The following is a 16,669-nucleotide window of genomic DNA, read 5'->3' as shown; positions in this document are numbered from 1 at the left end:
GCCGTCACGTCCAAGAGGCAAGTAGGACTGTATCCCTGTCTGAGCTGCCACGATGGAGGGGGCCTTGGGCCAGGGGCTAGATATGCAAAGATGAGCAAAACCGAGGGCACCCCTGCCCTCTCTCGTCAAGGGCAGAGACAAAAAGCTAACGAAAACGAGACTGGTGAAACAAAAAACAAAGTCGTAATTATAAATCGGAGTAAAATGATGGCCACTTCTGGAAGTACGGCAGACGCGGTGTCACGAAATACACTCTGCTCCGGACACCGTCATACTTCTGGATTAAAAACATTTGCAGAACTGAAAAAAATGCGTCGGGAAAATTGTCCTAAGGATGCCAAAGAGCCACGAGGTGGACAGATAGGAAGCATCACAGAGGACAGTGTGAGTCCAACTTAAAAACCTCTCACAGGGAGCCCAGAAGCAGCTAATAGCGCAAACACAGGAGAGGCAACACCCGAGGCAAGGGTTTATGTAAATGCTATTGGTTGTGTTTCTCTGGAGGGCCCCGAGGGACACGCCACCACCTCTGTGACTGGCCTCAGTGACCAGAAACCACCCCCCGCCACCATCCCCCCAGATTCCTCAGGGTTCAGCCTTCCCCATCTCCTCTCTCCCAGAGCCTTAAGCCCAGAAGCTCCCCCACCTCGAGGCCAGACCCATGTGCTTCCGCAGGGTGCCCCAGAGTGAGCCCAAGCCCTCGCTAGAGATTTGTTCAACAGATACGCTAATGCACCATCGAGTGAATTAATTTTGAGAGCTTCTTCTGTTCCATTTCCCTGCATCCGAAGTGCCCTCCCCCTTCTCTGCTTCTCAACACCGCTGCTGCCCTCAAAGCCTAGCACAGACCCTTTCCTCCCCATGCCCACCCCACAGAAGCTTCCAGAGGCCCAGACAGTGTTTGCCTTCTTTGCAGCTAGGACCCTAGTCCCAACCTGGGGACTGGCACATCATATTTTCTCAGTAAATATTTGTTAGATCAATGCAGAATAAATGCCACTGCACCATCACACTGGTCTATATTTTCCCCCAGGCTGTCTTCTCCTCCTTTGCCCTCTCCTTTTCAGATGGCATGGCGTTTCTGTGACCAGGATTCAGGAATGGATGTGACTGCCCAGAGCAAGAGGAACCTGTCCCTGGCCTGGACCTGCACATACCAGAGCTCAGGCCTGAGAGGACCAGAAAGAACATACAGATAGGGCAAAAGATTTGGAGGAAATCATGAGGCCCCCTGCTGTCCAGGCTGGGAAAGCATTTTCTGAACCATCAGAAGCAAAAGAGATGAAAAGGAAATAGGAAGATTGCAGTTGGTGGTGGTTTCCAGAGAAAGTGGTTCTGTCTTGGAGGCCGCTGCTTGCTCAGAGAGCATCCTTCTGTGAAAAAGGAGAGAGTACCCCTTCCGGGTGCACAGCTTGGCAAAGCTGGATCCAGTCTTAGGAGCTGCATCTCTTCCTGGGGCCAGGCACCCTTGTGCAGTGCACACCCTGTACAACCATACAGGGCAGTCACACACAAGCCTTGCTAATCTCTGCAGAAGGTGACGAAAGCTCACATAGGCCTCTGGCGTCTGAACAGAGAAAACCAGTGCTTCAGGTCCCAGGCGGAGCCCACATGGGGCAGCGGGGTGGGAGTGATGCCAGGTGGGGGTGGGGAGGTCCCTGGAAAGAAGTGGAGCCTGACAGAAGGAGCCTTGGGTAGCCTCAGAGCTTCCTTAAGTGCTGGATGGGGAAAAAAATTGAAGACCAGCATCCCTGAGGACACTGCCTGGGGACAGATGACAGAGGGCCAGGTTGCCATCGCTCTGCCCATACACGCCAGAACCTGGCATTCGTAAGCGTATTGGAATTACTTAGTCAAAACCCCAGGGAGATTTGGAGTGGGGGAGAAAGTGCCAAGAAACCGGGTATCTGCCACAGTTGAGTTATAGGGAAAAAAAAAAAAGAAGTTGCATTTTGCACACCTCAAAAGTATAAACTGAGATTTCTTTCTTACCTGCCGTGCTCCACAAATATTAATTGAATGAAATACTGAATGTGTGTGAAAAACGCCTGGCACTTTTCTAAGACCCTGATTTTTATTCTTCCTCCATTTTATTATCAGGGCACATCGGCTCCCTGACTAGAGTGTCAATTGCCAGAGGGCAGGGATCAGATTATTCCATTTTAAACCCTGCACACGTATTCTATACGGAAGCGCTTCACTGCCTGGGCGTTCAGCTGAGTTACTATATAAATGCGTGGAATTTTTCTCTAGCCTCCAAGATCAAAAAGCTCCCCCCACCCCCTTTCTCCTCTCCCAACATCTCAGGTGGCAAAAAGAATTCCCCAAAGCCTCGAGCGAATGGGAGAAGGTATCATTTAATGCTGCAGCCCAGCCTGGTACTTTAGCCTGGCAGGATTTGAGACGTGTCTGTTTCCAGAGATGGGGCTCTGTCCTGTTCAGTGGCCGTGAATCTGAGGTTTGAGGGAGGTCAGTCTCATTACAGGGATCTGGCCCCTCAAGGGCAGAGGGTGCTAGGTTGCCTGTGCTGGGAGCCCCTGGCGATGTATGAGGCGGAGGACCTGGGGCTTCCCACGGATGGCTCTTGAGTGTTTTGCAAGCCCCTCTTGGCTTGGGCACCTGCCCTGACCCAGACCATCAGACCCCTTCCTGCAGCCTTTGTTCCAGCCTGCTTCCTGGCTGCCATGGTCACGTGCCAAGGTTTTATTCTGGGTCCCTGTGGGAAAGAAAGTTCATGCATTCTGTCCATGCACTTGGCCTTTGTAGATATGGGTTGTGTCTCTTGGCCTGCGTTGGTAAGTTATTCCCCATGCATCTGTCCTTTTGCTGGCCAGAAGGTCAGTGCCACCGGCTGGCCGCCTAGCTGTCTCCCCAGCTGGAGTCCCCACAGGCTTCCAGGCCCAGCTCTGTCACCTACTAGCCAGTGTCCTTGAGCATATTTCCTAAGCTGTGGCACCCACAATGCCCTTCTCCCATGATTCTGCATCCTCTTTTCTGGGCTCCCAGAGCCTGGGGCTCCGGGCACCAATCCCCTGCCCTCTGCCCCCCACCAGATGAGGCTCTCCCCTCCATCTCCCGGTGCCTAGCATGGTCCCTGCCACCGTGTAGTAGCAACTCTCCCTCCTGCCCCTCCTCCTCTCCCTCCTGCTTCCTTCTGCCCCCCTCCCTCCCCGCCAGGCCCTCTGCAGGTACAGTCCCACCACTGCTGTTTCTCCCGGGAGCCCCCTTCACTCGCTCTGCGGAATGAAAAACACCAGGCAGAGACAGTGCGGAGTCTTTTATTAAAACCGGGTGAGTCATCCGTCACCTGCAAGGTACTTAAGTTCCAGACACCACGCCTCCCAGGAGCTGGGTGTGACTGTCCCACCCTGCCCACGCCTCCTTCCCGGGGCTAAGGGACGTTCTGCTGTCTTCAAAGTGATAGATCAGAGAGTTATGGCTAGAGTTTAGGGTTACAGCTTGGATTGGTGATTCAAGGCGGGGAGGAAGGCGCGGGTCGGTTTGGAGGCTGGCAGGGACTGTGCTGGCATTTCGGGGAGAGGTGGGTTAAGTTGGACCTAAACTCTGGGGGCCACAGTGAGCCAAGCCATGCTTCTCCCGGTTCCCAGGGTGATGACCCTCCGCAGAAAACCTGGTCCCCCCCCCGCCCCCCCAACCTCCCCCCCCCCCCCGCACGTGAAACCACCTGAACACCCCACCACCACCACCGGCCCCTCCGCCTCTCCCACCCACCTCTCATAAACAAAGCAACACTCAGAAGCAAACCCTACAGCTACAGGAGCTTCAGCGCCCGCCCTCCGCGGGGGGCCCTGGCCCACGTGGGTGGGTGGGTGAGGGGCGTCTGGGGGGCTTAGCCCTGGAAGCCCAGCTCCTTGTACTTGGCCGCCATGTCGTTCCGGAAGAGTTCCAGGGCCTTGCTCATGGCTCCCTGGGCGTCGGCACCAAAGTCCCCAGGATGCTTGCTCTGCAGAACCTGGATGATGGCTTCTGAGATGAACTGCGGGGACAGGGGCAGAGGGGTGCTGGTCACTGGGGCAGGACAAGCCGGGGGCCAGAGGGGAATCAGACCGAGCCCCATCTCCTCTTTATTCCAGGGCCGTTTATGGAGCACTTACTCTATATCAGGTGTGCTTTTGAGTGGCCGGCATGGATTGACTCCTTTAATCCCCCCAAGTCTGTGTGAGACAGGTACACATGGGGAAACAGGCCCTCATGGTGTAGACGAGCCAAGGTCAGGCCGTGAGCTCACGGTCACATTGCCAGTGGCCCTCTTGCCTCCCACCTTGCTCAGGATAAGGACCCAACCACAGAAGGGAGGCGAGATGCTCCTATTGCAGGTTTTATCCAGGACTTGGTGCTCAGAAAAATCTAGAAAGCAACTATTTCCATATGCATGTATTTAATCTTTGCATTTAATGACTTAGTATGGTGATCACTTTAAACAGCCTAACTGGGGATCCCGGAGGTGGTTAGAATTTCCTGAGCCAAGCACAGAGCTGGTGCTTAGCACTATTGGTGGGAGGGAAGGAGAGAAAGGAAGAGGCAAGGGGCAGGGCCCACAGCTCGGGCCCGGGACCAGCAGCATCTTACGTGGGCTTTGCCATCCCTGTTTGCTGGCCAGCCAGTGTCACGTCCAGGAAAATGGAGACAGCACGGGGCTGCTTTAGGGACGGAAACATCTTGTGCGTGGAAGACGCTACTGTGCTCTTGCAACAGCTCCAAAAGAGGAGTTCCCATTGTGGCACAGCGGAAACGAATCCGACTAGGAACCATGAGGTTGTGGGTTCGATCCCTGGCCCCGCCCAGTGGATTAAGGATCCAGCGTTGCCGTGAGCTGTGGTGCAGGTTGCAGGCGCAGCTCAGATCCCGCGTGGCTGTGGCTGTGGCTGTGGCGTAGGCTGGTGGCTACGGCTCCAATTCAACCCCTACCCTGGAAACCTCCATATACTGTGGGTGCCGCCCTAAAAAGACAAAAACAAAAACAAACCCCATAAAACACAGTTCAGAAAGATTTGATGCCAACCACAGCCTTGGCCTGTGGACCAAGGGGTGTCATTTTACAGAGTCCGAGACTGAGGTCACGCAGCAAGTGGACAGCAGCACTGGAAGCCGTGCCCAGAGGACTGTGGACAGACAGCAATCAGAGCCGGGGACAGAGGCAGAGATGGCCCTGCAGTGGGTCTGCCCGTTTTCTGGGATGCCCGGGTGGGGGTGGGGTGTGTGCTGAGGGCAGCCTCAGAAGCCCAAACGTCTACACCTAGTAAACCTGGCTTGGCTCAGAAACAGGGATGACTCCACAAACACCTACCACTGGATGAGGATTTGGACCCGTGCCTGAGTTCCCCTTTAGTGTCTTAAATGCAGCAAAGCAAAGTGGGGGGCTGGGCTGATGTCAGTAGGGCCTCCCCGGGGAGAACTCGGAGACCCAAGTTCCAGGCCCAGCTCCACCCTGACCTCCATGTGCGATCCCACCTGTAAAACGGGGTCTCATGACCCCACAGGGTTCCCCCACTTAGCCTCTCCTGAGTCAGGGGCAGAGCCACTAGTACTTAGGAAATGGTGGGCTGGGGCAGCTGGCAGATGGAGAGAAGATAGCTGCCTTTAGCACACAGCACCTTCTGTGACCTCCTCACTCCTGAATCAGAAGGAACAATTTCTTTCTTTCTTTGTTTTTTTTTTTTGTTTTTTTTTTTTTCCTTTTTAGGGCCATACCTGCGGGCATATGGAGGTTCCCAGGCTAGAGGTTGAATCAGAGCAGCTGTCAGCCTACACCACAGCCACAGCAACTCAGGATCCGAGCTGCATCTGTGACCTACAGCACAGCTCATAGCAAGGCCAGATCCTTCACCCACTGAGCGAGGCCAGGAATCGAACCTGCATCCTCATGAATACTAGTTGGGTTCTTAACCCAGTGAGCCACAACAGGAACTCCTGAAGGTACAATTTCTTATGAAGATGGATGGAGGGTCCATGGTGAGGGGGTGAGCAGACATTGGGTTCTGTCTTATTTTTTGCTGGGATTCTGCAGTAAATTAAACTCATTTTGAAGGAGACCTGGGTGCTAGTCTGCTAGCCGGTAGTGTTCTTTTGGCTGCATAATTTTCTCCCTCTGAGCCTGTCTGTTCATCCCTGTTCACCCAAATTGTGCTGGGAGTTGCCTGCCCATCTGCCTCTGAAGTTTAGATTATGGGAGGAGCCCAGGATCTGCCCTTGGGGAACTCAGGTTCCCGCCAGGAGACGACAGCTGGGTAAGGAGATGGATTACAATCCCGCCAGGCAGGCGCCGTGGCAGGGATGAACACGCATGCCTTCGTGGGGGAGGGCTGGCAGACAGAGCGAGTGGCTGACTGCCTCGCGGGCCAGGACAGAGAAGGTGGCTTCTGAGCTGGCCCTTGCAGAATAAGGGATTTGCCAAGAGAAGACGGGTAGGGCAGGGAGCACCACTCATGCAGAATCACAGAGGCAGGACTGGCTCCTTGTGTCTGTGATGCTGAGTGGGATGGGCAGGTAGGATTGTTTGTGTGTGGTTTGGGGAACAGGGTGGTGAGGCTGAATAGGATGGTGGTGGCGGTGGCTGCGCTTGGGTGTGCCACAGGGATTAAGGAGTTCCCACTGTGGCACAATGGGATCAGCGGCATCTTGGGAGTGCTGGGATGCAGGTTTGATTCCTAGCCCCGGACAGTGGGTTGAGGCTCTGGCGTTGCCACAGCTGCAGCTTAGGTGGCAAGTACGGCTCATATGTAATCCCTGGCCCGGGAACTCCATATGCTCTGAGGTGGCCGAAAAGGGAAAAAAAAAAAAAAAAAAAAAAGAGCTTTGTTTCCAGGGTAGCATAGATCAGATTATACCTCCTGGCTTCTTAGCTGTTTGACCTTGGGCAAGTTACTTAACCTCTCTGAGCCCTCAGTTTCCAAGTCAGTAAAATGGGAATGAGAAGAGTACCTGCCTGGGGAAGAGACTGCTAATTGCCTGCCCAATGTACATTTTCTCCTTCTTCCTGGTAACGGAGCACTAGTTGTATTTGGAGTGGCAGCAGACTGTATTTCCCAGCTTTCCACACAGATAAATGTGGTCTTGTAACTAACTTGTAGCCAATAAGATGTTGGATAAGACATCTTAACAAAATTGTTGGATGCGATTTGTGGAATGCCTTAAAAGCGAGCTTTGCTCTCTTCTTCCTGCTTTCTGTTTAGAACACAGACCAGATGGCTGGAGCTCCAGCAGCCGTCTTGGGCCAGGAGTCAACTTTGCAGGTGGACACCACATGCCAAGGATGGCAACACAGAAAGAGCCAGCGTCCCTGGTGGACGATGGGGCTTCTACACCTGCTCTGGACTTCCAACCTCTGCACTTCTCTAGTATGAGAAGAAACGACAACACTGAATGCATGGGGTAATGGCATGAGTTCCATGTAATGACCCAAGCGAATGCTTACCATGGCCCATCTAACCAGCAGCTATCACCATTATGCTTGCCCTCCATGCTGTACCCCCTTGCCTGCTGCTCCCATCCCCAGGGATGATATCCACCAGGCCCTTTATCCCCCAGGTCCCCAGTGCTCCCTCTTGCCACATCTCCTCTTCCCACTGGGTCCGGACCCAGGACTCGAAGCTCAGGCTCGCCCCAGCCCACCCACTTCTCAACCCATCACAGGGGGTTCAAACCAATTGCTTAGGACACCCGAGGCTCTCTCTCTCTCTCATCTGTAAAGATGCTGGAACTCATAGAGCCACACCACCCCAGAAAGGAGCTCCAGCTGCTGAACTCCTGCCACCTGAGCCCTGTATGTCTCCAACCCCCAGTGGCACAGGGGTCAGGAGCTGGGGATCTGGAGGAATGGAGACCTAGCTTGAAACCCAGCTCTGCTGTTTGCTGCCTTTGTGACCATGGACAAGCTTCTTAATCTCTCCATGCCTCAATTTTCTCATCTGCCGAGTGGGTGTGATAGTGGTCCCTATCCATGGAGAGAACATCAGTTGTGCACCCCGTATCCACATCTTCCTTGGTAACCAGATTCTAACTGGGGAGAGAAATAGTTTACTCTCAATGACCCAGGAGGAAGGTGACATGGGTGGCAGCCCACTTTACAGATGCGGAAACTGGGGGACAAAGAAGAATGACATAGGTCATCCATCGAGTTAGCGGCTCAGCTGGGGCTTGAACCCAAATCTCATGTCTCTGAGGCCCCTCCCCCCATCCTCCCACCTGCCCCAGCCCTGCCACCCACCTCCAGGTACTTGACAGGGATCTTGTGCTTGGTGGCATGCGATTGGGCCAGGGGCGACAGCTCTGCCTCATGATGCCCCTTCTTCTTAAGGATGCCCCCCAGGGCAGTCAGCACCGTGTGGCCGTGCTTCTTCAGGTCCTCAGAGGCCTTCATCTCATCCTCTGACTTCAGGTGCTTAAACTTATCAAATTTCTCCAGGGTCTCGGGGTGACCCTTAAACAGCCTGTGGGCACAAGGAGGGCTGCAGTCAGATGCAGGGGTCTGGAGGTGGCCAGTTCAAGTCAGGGCTCCCCCGCTTTCCAGCTGTGTGACCTTGGGCAATTCGCTTCACCTCTCTGTGCCTCAGTCTCCTCCAAAGAATGGGGATAACAAGTCCCTCCCTATAGAAGCACCGTGAGGATTAAAAGAGATGGGTATGCCGAGGGCCACATGAGAAGTGGTGTGTAAATGGCTGCTGTTATTTTTTTTTCTTTTTAAAAAAATTTTACTATAGTTGATTTACAATGTTCTGTCAATTTCTGCTGTACTGCAAAGTAACCAGTTTTATATACATATATGTATATTCTTTTTTTCATATCTCTTCTATCATGTTCTATCACAGGTGATTGGATATCGTTCCCTGTGCTATACAGTAGGACCTCATTATATATTTTTTTCTTTTTACAGCTGTACCTGCAGCATATGGAAATTCCCAGGCTATGGGTCAAATTGGAGCTGCAGCTGCCAGCCTGCACCACAGCCACAGCCACGCCAGACCTGAGCTGCATCCACGACCTATGCCTCAGCTCGTGGCAACATCAGATCCTTAACCCACTGGGCAAGGTCCGGGATTGAACCTGCATCCTCAGGGAGACTAGTCTGGTTCTTAACCCACTGAGCCACAAGGGGAACTCCTATTATTATTTTTATTATCATCTTCTTCACTGTTACTGTGAAAGGCAGGAAGAAAAGACATCTCTTTGCACCTGGCCTCACCCTCATTTGCTCTACGTTGTTTGGAGCATAGATGACTGCACGGCATCAAGGTGGAGCAGGGAGCAGGGAGCACTGGGGCCCCAGGGCCTGGATCTGCTGAGCACCCACTGTGTGCCAGGCCCATACTGGGCTCTGCAGCTGCACTACCCTTTAGGGCCATATTATCCCCATTTTACAGATGAGAGAACAGAGGCTAAGAAGCATGAAGTTCTACCTGTATATCCCATGGCTGGGGTGCAGAAGAGCCAGACTGAAATCAAATCTGAGCGGCTCAAAAAGTAGTCCCTTCAAAGGACCATCTCTGCAGCTTCCTGCCTGGGGGGTCATCCTTTGGCTGCTTAAATACTTCCAGCTCCGGGAGGCTCACCACCTCCTGTGAGAGCCCATCCAGCCTGAGCAGGTCTCAGGCTCAGAAAGCTCTCGCTTCTTTTGCTCTGACTGCCTGTACCTCCCACGCCTCTCACAACACTGATGGGGAGGGTCCTTGGTGGGACCCATCAGCCAAAGACCAGGTCTCTCCTCCCATCAGGGACCCAGCGAGCTGGTCACAGAGGGACTCCGCCCATGGTCCTGAGCCGCCACCTGTAGCCTCGGACCTCCGTCTTTCCTGCTGTGGGAATGTGGGGGTTAGTTAAAGGGAGTCACACCTGCCACCGGGGGGGAGCGTTTTCTCCACTTCACTCGTGGGCAAACAGTAGACCACGGAGCTAGGTGACTTGCCCAGGATCATGTGTCTGGTCGGTGACAGAGTCCAGACCCAACCCAAATGGATGGTTCCGTAACTCATGCTCTCTGTCTGGAGTCACACCCTGAAACCTCCGCAGAAGTGACCCGGTCTGCCTGGGGTTTCCTTCCTCCTATCCAATGGCTTCAGTTCCTTGAAAGTTTTCTCTTTTGTGGTTTCCTTGCTCTGTGACATCCTCAAACCCAAATGTAGACACATCAGTTTGCACAAGTATCTCACAGCACACACCTGTACTCACGAACGCACTGCAAAGCATGCACAGGGAGCGCTCCCTCCCCCAGGGGGCGCTGCCCCCCCCCACTTCCCCAGAAGACCCAGGGCTGCCCAGAGCCATGCCCAGTGTCACCACTTCATCTGGGGCCCCAGCCAAGCCTTGTACATCACTGACAGCTCATCCCTGGCACCTTTCACCCAAGGGTCCCAGAGCTGCTGGCTATTCTTATCTGGTGACAATGATCCTTGAACTCCTGCCTGACAGATGCACGACCCAGCAGCCACAGGCGAAGGCCTGAGGTCAGGACGCTGGAGGGAGATGGTCGGGGGGTGTGTGGGGGGGGGGCAGAGGAGGTCCAAGGACCTAAGGCAGCCAGGGATCTCAGACATTTGGGGAGTCCCCCAGATGTTTCAGAGAAAGAACATGGCACTGAGAATTACGGAAGCTGAGTTCTGGCCCCTGCTCTGCCGCCTGTGTGCTGTGCGACATTGAGAAAAATCACTCTGCTTCTCCAGGTCTTGACTCACCTATCTGTAAACTAAGAGAGTTGGACTAGCTGATTTCTCAGTCTCCAAGGTTTAAGGCTTGGCCCTCACCTCATCCTCCACTCTTAGCACCAGGCAGCCAGAGAGGGAGCCCCAATTAACTTTAATAAGTGCAAAAACATTGAGCTCATGAGCTCCCATCAGATCATCCTGGCCACACAGCCACCTCCCTCCCTTGGGCCCAAGTCCTGCAGCTGGGAGCCCCCCGGGGCAGCCACAGAGGGCATACTTGGACGTTCACTACACCAGCAACCTGGAAAATGAGCAGGTGGAAGGCCTTCCCCCTGTGGGAATGGGCGGAGGGCTTTGTCTCCAGGGTTTCAGAAGCGCTCACCTGTATTTTCATCTTCAATCCTGTCGTCAACCTGCCTAGTTCATCCCAGGTCTGCAGGCAAGTCGGAGGGAAAGGAGGCCACTTGCCAGCTTCCTTCTGAGCTGAGGCCCAATCAGACCCCCCCACGGAAGACTGAGGGCCCTCCCAGGCTTGTACGAATCTTTCTCTGCCAATGTGCTGAGCCAGTGGAATGATATAGCATGGGGGTTAAGAGCAGGCACGCTGGAGTTCCCGCTGTGGCTCAGTAGTAATGAACCCAACTAGTACCCATGAGGATGCAGGTTCAATCCCTGGCCTCACTCAGTGGGTTAAGGATCCAGTGTTGCCGTGAGCGGCCATGTAGGTTGCAGATGCGGCTCAGATCCTACATTGCTGTTGCCGTGGCATAAGCCAGCAGCTACAATTCTGATTTGACCCCTAGCCTGGAAACTTCCACATGCTGAGGTACAGCCCTAAAAAAAAAAAAAACGAAAGAAAAAAAAAACGAAAGAAAAAAAAAAAAGAGCAGGCATGCTGACCCAAGCAGCCAGGAATTTGAATTTTGGGCAAGTGAGTTAACCCCTCTGTTAAATGTGGTGAGATCATACTTACATCTGCCTCATAAGGTTGTTGTGAGGCTTAAATGGGTTAATATATGTGAACCCCTAACACAGGGCCTCGCAATCCGTGTGAACTGTATGTAGAAATACTCGCTGTCCTCCTCCTCGTCTCTCCCACGCTCATCACTCCATCATCGCAGTCGTCATCTCCAGCATCCTCACCATTTGCCCTCACGGCCATGGTCACCACCACCATCTCCTCCACCATCATCACTATCTCCAGCACCAGCATCTCACCATCTCTGTCATCACCATCTCCATCAGCATCACCTCCATCCTCACCGCCGCCTCCATCCTCACCGCCGCCTCCATCCTCACCGCCACCTCCATCCTCACCGCCACCTCCATCATCAGCCTCATCAACCCCACCACCGCCATCATCATCCTTAGGATTGGGAATTTGGGGTCCTGTCTGTAGCTGCCATTGGCTGGCAGGGGCTCTTGGGCTATGTTTCCTCCCAGGGACATGACAAGTGTCTGCCACCAGGGATGGCTTTTTCATGGCCTCAAAACCGTTTGTTCCAATGCAGAAATAAATAACAGAGAGAAAGGAAGGAAAGGCAGGGGTCTGCAGGCCTCTCAGCAGCCTCCTCCCTGTTTAGCCCCACCCCCCGACTCCTGGAGCCAGAATCTCCAGCTGACCTTCCCGCTTTATGTTCTAGAACGTAATGATCACGTAGTTGCAATGAAGCCCTCAGTGTTTTATGAACAGACTCAGCTGAACAGAATTTGCCCTCTTGTATAATCGGAGGAGTGGGAGAAGTGACCTCTTCAAGGTGAGTAAGAAAGCCCAGGCTGAGTGTCTTAAAGGGGCACTTTCAGCCCTAGGAGTTAGCATCCCCCTTTCCCGTCCCCATACCCCAAACACTAAGAGGGCCGAACCAGCTGCTGTGGTTTCTGTATGTCCTACAGCCTGAGACGTGACAGGGCATTGGGGTCTCTGGGGCCTTCCAGGGGCCAGCAGCTGCCAGCATCACGTCTCATCCCTGGCCCCTGGCCCCTGGCAGTACTCTCTGCTCCATCCTGGAAGGGGAGGAGTCGTTTCCCCCATGACACAACACCCCACGTCTCTCTCAAGACATCCAAGTCACTGCCTTAGGCTGACAGCCCCCAAACCACCTTGGAAAAGACTCCTGCGCTGCAAACTGGTCTCCCACCCCGGCTCTGCCTCCCCTCTAAAAGCAAGGTCAGATCGCGGACTCAGAGAATGCCAGAGTAAGAGAGCAGGCAGGGATCTCAGCGACCATGGCAGGCTCTCCCTTCACTCACAGTAGGAAAATAGGACCCAGAGAGGAGTAGTGACTTCTTCAAGGTCACACAGCAAATGGGTGGCTGAGGAATCGATGTCAACTTTGGGGGCGTCTTTTGTCCAATCCAACAGGACCTACTGCGGCCCCAGAAGCCAAGTGACAGAGACAGGAGGAGAAAGACGTAAAGTCAGGTTCAGCAAAGAACTTGACTGTCCGCTCTCGTGTTTCTGACATGGACCGCTAAGGGCTCGAACTCCAGGTAACACAGCTTATAGGACTGAATGGCGTTCTCCCCGAAGGAGACGGAAAGAGCATCTAAGTAGGAAGGAAAACCTACTCTGGCTCATCAAGAAGGGGAAATTCATCTGTAAATTAAAGTGTGAAGGATAATCCATTCACCAATGGCAACCGGGGCACGTCTCCTTCCAGGTGCAGAAATGTCACTGTGTATATACCCCCCCCTTTTTTGCTCTTTTTGCCTTTTCTAGGGCCGCTCCCACGGCATATGGAGGTTCCCAGGCTAGGGGTCCAATCGGAGCTGTAGCTGCCGGCCTATACCACAGCCACAGCAACACGGGATCCCAGCCACGTCTGCGACCTACACCACAGCTCACAGCAATGCTGGATCCTTCACCCACTGAGCAAGGCCAAGGATCGAACCTGCAACCTCATGGTTCCTAGTCGGATTCGTTAGCCACTGCGCCATGACGGGAACTCCAACATACATCATCTTATCTAATTCTTATTTCCATTCTAGAAGGATGCCCCCCCCCCATTGTATAGGAGAAGAAATTGAAGCTCAGAGAGGTTGTGTACCTTCCCATAGGTCACACAGCTCTTTGGTAGCATAGCCAGGTCTGGAACTACATATTTCATCTTGAAGGCAATGGTTTAGCCTTGAGATTTTACAAACTATAATGACTCTGGGGTTGTCCTTCTGCTCTCAGGTCCTTTTTGTCCTCATCTATTGGGCGAGGTGGCTGGACAAGATCTCTTAGGTCTTTCTTGTTAATTCTGTCTGTAATTCTAGGATTCCTCTTGATGGGCTCTAGGCATCCAGGGTTTGATTGTCAAGCTCCTTCCAGCTGCTGTCATCGGTGTGAGATGGACCCCTTCTCCTTTCCTGACTCTAATCTTTGGCCCGTAGAAGCAAAGGAAAACCAAGTATGGGTTTTAACAACCATGAGAAAAATAATCGATGAACACGGCCAACTGGTCAACCCCAGGGAACACTGTTAACATTGTTCCACCTTACAGGTCAATGCCCTTGAACTTTGGGAAGCAGGTGGGAAGGGAAACGGGATCTCTTCCTTTTACCTGATGAGGACCTCCTGCCCATGGCCTGCGACATCAGCCTCCACCTTCCCCCAGACGTTCAGCACCAGCTGCCATTCCCCGTCGCTGAGCCCCATGGCACAGTCTGCAGAAGAGAAACAGAGCAAGTGCGGGCGTACTGGGCGTCCTGGCTCTGACAGCTGGGGTTTGAGGCTGCCCAGACCCAAAGGGGTTTTATACCTTCCCAGATGCCTGACAGGGATCAGTTGACAGCTTGCTCGCTCCCTCTCTCCCCCTCCCCTGTCCCCTCCTCTTTCATGCAGGGGTCTAATCTTTTCCTTTCTCTAGCCCTCACATGGAAGCTATTTTGGGGCAGGTGCCATTGTGGAGAGGTAGGACAACTCAGGCCACGGGGGTGGGTTTGTGTGGGTGGAAAGAGTGAGGAGGAGGTTGGGCCACTGTCTGGACTCTCCGAGTCCAACAGAAAGGGCACCACCGAGGCCAATGCCAACGGCCTGAAACCCAACTCCCCCTGCTGTCATCCATCTCAAGAGGACCTGTCATGTTTCTAAGCCTGGACAGCAGGCACCCCGGCTGGCCCTGTAGGAGTCTCTTCGCCCACCTTCTGCCCTCACCTGTCATAGCAGTGGGAAGGGGCCTAGATGGTTTTCTGCTTAGAGCTGGGTGAACCCAGTCAGAATCATAACCTCTTGGAGCCTGGATTTTCCCACCCTACCCAGAAAACTCCTGGCTTAGTGGCCTGGCTCAAATATTTCCCTCTGAAAAGTTTTGCTTGTCATAACCTTCAAGGCACAATTAATTGCTTGCTCTTTCCATTTGCTTGCGTGCGTTCCTGTTGCTCACCGCATCGCATTAGATGTCTTTGTTTCCATACCAGCTCCTGGCTTAGTATCATGGCAGCCAATGTGCACAGAGACTTTGCCGGGTGCCAGGCCCTATTCCAAGCACTGTACATTTGGTGACTCCTTTAGACCCCAATAGCTTTATGGGGTTGATAAAAACGGCCGTCACCCCCATCGCATGGAGGGCAAGTTAGGGAAAGCTGCCATGGTTGCACAGCTAGTTGATGGAAGATTTGGGATTTGAACCCAGGAAGTCAGGCCCTGAATGTGTGCTCCTGAACATCTTACTTTTCACGTGGGCAGGGGCTTTGTTTTATTCATCTGTGTAACCCTTGGGCCTTACACAGTGTGTGTACCAATTTTGAACTGAATAAATGTTCATTGAAAAAAAAAAAGATGGATGGCCTTGCAAGGAAGGCAAGTGAAGGATGATTGGCCTTTATTTTCCATCCATCTATCCATCCATCCTTCCATCCATGCTTTATCTGTCTATCCACTCACCTATCATCCATCAATCTGTCCAGCATTCATCCACCGACTCATCATCTACCCACCCACCCATCATCCATCACTCATCCATCTACCCACCCACCCACCATCTGTCCATCTGTCCAACACACAGTTACTGAGTACCTACCGTGTGTGAGAAACTGTGATACTTGCTGAGGACACAAAACCAAATAAAACACTTCCTGGTGTACAAGAAACTCAGTTTCCTAGGGGAGATAAGTAAGAGAAATGAATTTAGGGTACAGTTTATTTCGTGCTCTGATCAAGGTCTGCACAGAACGTTAAGAGTTTACGAAGTGCCTCCTTGGGCAGAATTACATCTCATCTTCACAAGGTCCCTGAAAAGTCATGCGCATCATCCCATCCTGCAGCTGTGGACCATGAGACTCAGAAAGGATAAGCAGGTGTCCTGGCCCTCCTGCGTCTGTTTCAGACATGTCAGTTATGCCGCCCCACAGTGTACAGCTCTTGCTAAAGATAACTGCCCTGCCCCAGCCCCCAGTCCTGTCCTCCGTAAACTTGCAGCTGATTGGACACGGGCTAGGACTTAACCCAAGGCAGCCAATGGCAGGGCTCCGTCAAACAGCCAATGTCTATTAACTACACTAATCAGATCCCTGCTTCGAAATGTGAAACAGGGGTGACCAGCAACAGTTGGCTGGGTGGTGGGGAATGCAGGGTCAAAGAAGGTTTCATGGCCAGCACTGGGTAAGAACCCCCAACTGGGTAAGACCCAGTGCAACCTTGGGTCTCCATTCCAATCTCTGTGAAGTCAGCTCCAATTGCAGTTGGAGGATTACCACCGGCTGCCACTTCCTGTATGACCCCTTGTGTATCCTTGAGTGAGCCCCGTTTATTTATTGCATCAGCTGATTCCTGACAACCCAAAGAGCCCAGAGGCACACAGGCTGCAGTCAGGCACCCCTTCTGGACAATATACTTCTAAAATTACACGTGAGGCTCCATGTTAACCCAGGAGGCCCAGCTGGTCAACCTCCAGAAGCCATCCAGCCTTCACAGTGGAAGACGCATTAGCAAAATAAGTAGCTAAATGTCAGGGGGCTTTTCTCGGGGGCTAGCATTCACTCATTTGTTCGTTCGCCAGCCTGGTACTGAGGGCCTCCTCTGTCCA

At 53.1% G+C, this 16,669-nt stretch overlaps 1 protein-coding gene across 1 annotated transcript; it reads right to left on the bottom strand.

The window, feature by feature from the left end:
* Positions 1-3,262: 3,262 nt before the first annotated feature.
* Positions 3,263-14,387, bottom strand: MB (myoglobin). Its single transcript, XM_047786426.1, has 3 exons — positions 14,207-14,387; positions 8,228-8,450; positions 3,263-3,997 (listed from the first exon to the last, which is right to left on the bottom strand). The coding sequence occupies exons 1-3, from the start codon at positions 14,299-14,301 to the stop codon at positions 3,851-3,853; spliced, it is 465 nt and encodes a 154-aa protein (XP_047642382.1). The 5' UTR covers positions 14,302-14,387; the 3' UTR covers positions 3,263-3,850.
* Between the last annotated feature and the right edge of the window lie 2,282 nt (positions 14,388-16,669).

This window comes from Phacochoerus africanus, chromosome 7, assembly GCF_016906955.1.
Source record: "Phacochoerus africanus isolate WHEZ1 chromosome 7, ROS_Pafr_v1, whole genome shotgun sequence".
NCBI classification, from domain to species: domain Eukaryota; kingdom Metazoa; phylum Chordata; class Mammalia; order Artiodactyla; family Suidae; genus Phacochoerus; species Phacochoerus africanus.
Note: the sequence above shows the minus strand (reverse complement) of the source record. Positions and strands in the feature narration are given on the sequence as shown.

Excerpts from the sequence above, each read along its gene's own strand:
- MB (XM_047786426.1), bottom strand. The coding sequence starts at position 14,301 with ATGGGGCTCAGCGACGGGGAATGGCAGCTGGTGCTGAACGTCTGGGGG. Across the intron at positions 8,451-14,206 it reads GGGCAGGAGGTCCTCATCAG|GCTGTTTAAGGGTCACCCCG; the intron begins GTAAAAGGAAGA and ends TTGTGCCCACAG. Across the intron at positions 3,998-8,227 it reads TCCCTGTCAAGTACCTGGAG|TTCATCTCAGAAGCCATCAT; the intron begins GTGGGTGGCAGG and ends CTGTCCCCGCAG.